The 6,000-nt window shown below is 43.5% G+C and overlaps 1 protein-coding gene across 1 annotated transcript in view; it reads right to left on the reverse strand.

Annotated features, from left to right (window-relative positions):
* The window catches only part of DNA2 (DNA replication helicase/nuclease 2), a 34,605-nt gene extending 29,811 nt beyond the window's left edge, over positions 1-4,794 (reverse strand). The window contains exons 1-3 of the mRNA XM_075258706.1: positions 4,691-4,794; positions 1,631-1,798; positions 125-311 (exon numbers count right to left, since the gene is read on the reverse strand). Coding sequence (XP_075114807.1) covers positions 125-311; positions 1,631-1,798; positions 4,691-4,794 — 459 coding nt within the window. The remainder of the gene's footprint in view (positions 1-124; positions 312-1,630; positions 1,799-4,690) is intronic.
* Positions 4,795-6,000: the final 1,206 nt, after the last annotated feature.

The raw sequence follows: 6,000 nt of genomic DNA on the forward strand, positions 1-6,000 counted from the left end.
CTACTTAATATTGTATCAAATTGTCATGCCATGAAAATATATAATGAAATAATGACAAAAAAGTGAGGATGTAGGGTTTGTAAGATAAGACACACAAATACACATACACACAAAAGAAACAAACCTTGAATTTCTCACTCAGCACAGATCTTCGTAAGCATCGAATTCCATTTGCTATGCTGGTACCAGAAATGAGGAGATCAGGGAATAAAATAATATATCCAGAATCCCTGTCTATAGTCCATGTGTTTGGCAAAGTGACGTTACCCTCCAAGTGAATGATATCTCCCGGTTTCACTTGAAATCCAACCCTGTACGGTAGAAGAAGCAGCTATTATTTGCATCACAAACCAAACATTCACTAGATGGCCTTGCATTGTATATAACAGGGTCAACTAATCTATATCTAACAGATACACATTTGACTCAGTGGCATTCAGGCAACAGCCAACTCCATTGACCGGCCCAAACACATGCACAATTATTTCAATGAGGAGACAAACTACTACCAGACATCTCTGATAGTGGGCTACTGTCCAGCATAGAAGGCAGCTCAGTTGAGTTGTCGCTGCATTTATGAAGAGATGTGGGCTGTGTCATAAATGAGGTTGCTCTTCTCTTAGGGGATGTAAAGACCAGCATTCAATACACCAGTCTTCATACATATGCCCAAAAAATGCCATTTAAAAAATAAAAATACTGTAAGTAACTAACTCATTGTGATTTACTTTCAGCTTCCCAGTATATTGTACAAAATATTAAATAGTGCCATTCGAATTTATATGGCAATTTTGAGCACAATTTTTGGGAAACCAAAGACTGCTGTATTGCACTGCAAATATAAATGATTAGGCTCACGTTCATTGCTGGATTTTTGTTGGACTGAAAGCTGCAATCATAGTAACCATTGCAATAACGTACATTACTTGCAATGTCGCAGGGCAACGCAGAAAATTTTGGTTATGTGGGTTATGTGATGTGTGTTTCCTAAGCCTAGAGTCACATGGAGATTTTGGTGAGGCCTCTTGTCGAGCAACCAAAGATTGTTGTTACCCTTCAACTACATCACTAATGTATGTGAATGGAGTTGCATCGTGACCACATCTTCTAGTCGCAAAACAAAAACATCACTTAATCTCCATTTAAATAGAGCCAGGGAAACACAGTTTGTGCAATTTATGGGCAACCTTAGGCTAAGGCCAAACTAGCTAATTTTCAGGCTACACCTATACTTGATATAAGCAACAAGATCAAGCTTAGTAAGCAGGAAATAAGTGTGGCTGAACTGCACGGTTTTATTATAATCCATATATGCATTTAAATTTGGCAACTAAAAATTTTATTTGGCTCCTAGTTTTTTCAGTTTAGAAGCCAATGGCTCCTAGGTTATTTTTTTTTTTAGTCTAGAGCAATGTGCATAACAGGTCTCAGGGACCCTAGTTCTTGGGATTAGTTCTGATAGGACTTACATCTGTTGCACAGATGTGAATATTCCATAACCTCTTTAAATACAGAACTGGATCAGAAATGAGTAAAGGGCTGCAAAATCCAAATTTTAAAGATTAAAGTTACACTTGTGTGCATGTATAGGTCTGTGAGAAAATAGAAAAGACGATTTATTTTTTTTTACCAGTCATCCTTAAGAATGCAGAGTTCTGTGTCTTCTCCATCTTGGTGAGCAGTAACAGTGAGGTGTTTCTCCTCTCTAGGTGCATACACCTCCTTCACATCCAAAACACAGTATCTGTTGTACAGACCTCGGCATAGTTTAGTCCGGGGAATTCTTTTCTTAGGAGGTCTATTTAAAAAAAAAAAAATAATAATAATAATAATAATAATAATATATATAAAAATTATATATCTCTCAAGAATAAATCACTAATCATAAAGATATATCCAGCATAATTAACATTCTGATGGTGGTAGATTTGTAGAATAAATCTTAAAGTGGTGTATTTTATACTGTTGATGGTGGGCCAATAAACAGGAAAAACAAAACACAGTACTCACCTCTCTGAGCTTCTGTCTCCAACTGCGGCCAGTCCGTTTGTTTGTATACAGTTTGCCTAGCTGTTTGTGCCTGGTGACCACTGCAGTCAATCACAGGCCTCAGCATTTACCTCCTCACAAATGGTATGTCACAGCAGTCATGTGCCATTTGTGACAAGGTCAACAATGTGGCCTGTTACTGGCTGCAGCAGTCATCTTACATAAACACCTGCAGCACATCCAATGTAGTGTATTTAATAATGTGTACCAAATGTTCCACTGATAATCTATATGTTGGAGAGACCGGACAGCAACTTAGAATGCGGATGAACTCACATCACCATACAATTAAAGAACGAAGGATGGACCACCCCGTATCAAAACATTTCTGCAATGAGGATCATAATATGACTGATCACATGAAAGTTTTGGTTTTGAGAGGGAATTTCAGATCAAAGAGAGAACGACACATTCATGAGTGCAAATTCATGACCCTGCTCCAGACACTAGAGTGTGGATTGAATGTGTCACAGAGTTTCATGTCTCTTTACAGAAACGTGTGAACTGATAAGGACCTGTAAGTGTTTACATTGTCTCTACCAATTACTAACAACCCCCCCTTTCCTCCTGGAATTCTAACACCCTATGTGCCTTCTCTGTATATAAATATGCATCCTTCAGAAAGGTTTTAAATTTACTTTGATAAAGGACCCTAGAGGTTCCTAAACATCAGTAATTTGTCATCATTATGAGTTAGCCATTAAAAAGGTATCAACTACTGAACACTATCAAGTTTTTTTTGCTTTTTTTACATAAACTTTGGAAGTCAATAGTGACATTAGCCACAGATTATAGAAGAATGAAGAAGAATGGACCTCCCGTTGTTCGAAATGGAGGCTCAAAGAGAGGTAAATACTTTTTATCTTTATATTTGCCCACTAGCATCAGTATAAAGTGGGAGGCTCCCCTGACCAGCCTCAATAGTAATATTGAGCATCTCCCATAGACAGGGATACCAAATGTGCATGTGTTTCAACAGTAATGTTTTTGTTTTATATGTATTCTAGGGATATGGGGGTGATTTGAAATATATATATATATATATATATATATATATATATATATACACATATATATATATATATATAGAAATTTTGAACTTGCAATCATTTGATTGCAAGTCCCATAGACTGCAATACAATTGTATTGCAGTCTATGGGAGATGCTCAATATTACTATTGAGGCTGGCCAGGGGAGGCTCCCACGTGGCACAGTAACAGGTCGGCCGCTCTTGCAGAGCGACTGCCATAGCCATCAGGTCTCCTGTACAGCGGAGACTCGGTAGCTATGGCAACCGCTCTGCAGGAGCGGCTGCCATCTTTAAGACCCCACGCCCACCCCGGTCCTCTATCCTTCACATGTCTTCAGAGCCCCCTGCGCCCCCCTAGACTAGTATTGTAGAGATTCAGAGAGTAGACAGGGCTTGGTGCGGCTGGAGAGTGTGGGCGGGGAGACGTGAGTGCACTCACGTCTCCCCTCCCAGTACCCATCCACACTCCCCTAAGCCCCGCCTTCTCTATAATACTAGTCTAGGGAGGTGGGGCGCAGGGCGCTCTGAAGCCAAATGAAGGACAGAGGACCAGACCAGCAGAGGGCAGCGGGTAAGTTGAGAGAAGTTCACGAGTAGATAGATATTACTGTACATAGACAAGTCAATGTACAGTAGTATCTATCTACTCGTGAACTTGCCTCGTCGTCCTCACAGCAGCGCAGCACACAGTGATTCACCTGCTGCATTCGGACTTTATTTGGAGAAAAAAAGTGTGTCTTATAGTCTGAAAAATACGGACTACAGGGGGTTCCTGATTTCTGGACCCCTCCCAGAATAGAAGCTGTACTATACAAGCGGCTCCTTTTCTCAAGTACTCCTTCCGTTACAAGAAAGCCATTTTTCTCTATTGCTTCCATTAAATGACATTCCCCTGCCTGAATGGCTGTGCCTGGTAAAATCAGCTGTTTGGTGGCGATGCAAGGAGCCAGACCAAGGGAGGATGGTTCATTCTAAATTAACATGGTGTGGAAGAACAAGAGCGGCCTGAACCCTGACCTCAATCCCAGTAAGTATTAGAATGGAGATTGTAAACCAGGCCCATGAAAGTCTGAACTCTCAAATGATCTTCTGGATGAATGGGCAAAAACCCCAGAGATACACAGCAAAACCTTGTACACATAGGTTTGGGGATAAATTGCTGATCAACGGAAGTTTATCTACAGAGACCCCACTGATCCCAAGAATGGGAGTGGGGGAAAACAGTGATGGACGCAGAATGCGAACCCCCCAGAAACAGACGTGTATCTCATGCAATAAATGTAGAGAGGATGCAGATTCACAATAGCGCTAACACCCTATACTTGGCATTAGTGGGGGTCTCAGCTGTAAGACCCCCACCAATCAGCAACTTCTTCCCTATTCTATGGATATAATCCCTCTAATATAAGTGGATTTAGAAGGAGATGTCATAAAAGCTCCTGTAGGTGGAATGTGTAGGTGTCCCAAACTATAGGTCCATAGGGCAGATAGAGCAGTGAGTGTGTGTGTTACATATATATACACACACACACACAGACACACCTGAGGCGAGAGGTTCTCATGAACAAGAGAGCCTCCCGCTACAATATGGAGGACACATTGCCCCGCTACCTGTCCTGTGAATTCTCATCTACGTCCGTGAAACTTCTCTCCATCATTATCTCCAGCAAGTCATCCTCGGTGGGTGCGGAGCACTGGTCGCCAGGGGAATCCATGTCACAGTGCACATAGGACAGTGCACGCAGGGTGTTTAGGGAGTCTCAACCATTAGCAGCGATTGGGACTCTGACACCGAGCGACCGCCCAATCATACAGCCCGCGCTGTGAGGTGAGGACGGCGGCCCGCATGGTACAAAACTAGAAAGCGAAAGGCGATCCCAGCTCGAAATACCAAATACTTGCACGCGTATGTGACAAATGCATATGGAGGCTTCGTACACCTGCGGTTTCCCTGCGTTTTAGGATGGCAGATTACCTTATGAACATAGTGACGGTACAGCATAAGTACCGTCACATAAGTTTCTGACAGAAAAACTTAATTGTAAATACCCATAGTAAGCTGAGAGGATTTACACATGGGTTGCGTCTAGAATGGAGTTGCTCCTGGTAGGTGCTCCTTCCAGCAACTCCAATCCAGTCACCTCACTAGTGAACGGGCTAGAATGGAGTTGCTGGAGGGAGGACCTACCGTTCTAGACAATTCAGTAGTGAGGTGACTAGATTGGAGATGCTGGAGGTAGGACCTGCTAGAATCAACTCCAATGCATACCTCCCAACTTTTGAAGAACTGAGAGAGGGACAAAATGTGCGGCGCGCGTAGCGCGCCGAGGCAAATTTAGCCCCACCCACTTTTGTGTTGACTCCGCCCACTCGTTAATTTTACATGTGCCCGCACACAGTATAATCCTCCTACAGTCACCCGTAAATTATATGTCCCCCCTCTATCTCTCCCCCAGTTTCATATACACCCTTCATCTTCCCCCAGTTTCATGTCCCTCTTCCATCTCTGCCCCCAGATTCATGTTCCTCCATCTCTGCCCCCAGATTCATGTCCCCACATCTCTGCCCCCAGATTCATGTCCTCTCCATCTCTGCCCCCAGATTCATGTCCTCTCCATCTCTGCCCCCAGTGTCATGCCGTCCTCTCCATCTCTGCCCCAGTGTCATGCTGTCCTCTCCTTCATCTGCCCCCAGATTCACGTTCCACCTCCACATTAAACTTACCTTCTCCTCCGCTCCCTCGCCGCTCTCTGCCCGCCTCTCTCGCTGACACATGCGGCTGAAGGAAGGAGCTGACACAGGTCAGCTCCTCGCTTCGCCGCTGCCCGCCTCTCTCCCTGACACATGCGGCTGAAGCTGCTCGCGTGCTCGCTTCGCCGCTGCGTCTCTCTCTCGCTGACACATGCGGCTGAAGCGAGGAG

This window comes from Leptodactylus fuscus, chromosome 10, assembly GCF_031893055.1.
Source record: "Leptodactylus fuscus isolate aLepFus1 chromosome 10, aLepFus1.hap2, whole genome shotgun sequence".
NCBI lineage: Eukaryota > Metazoa > Chordata > Amphibia > Anura > Leptodactylidae > Leptodactylus > Leptodactylus fuscus.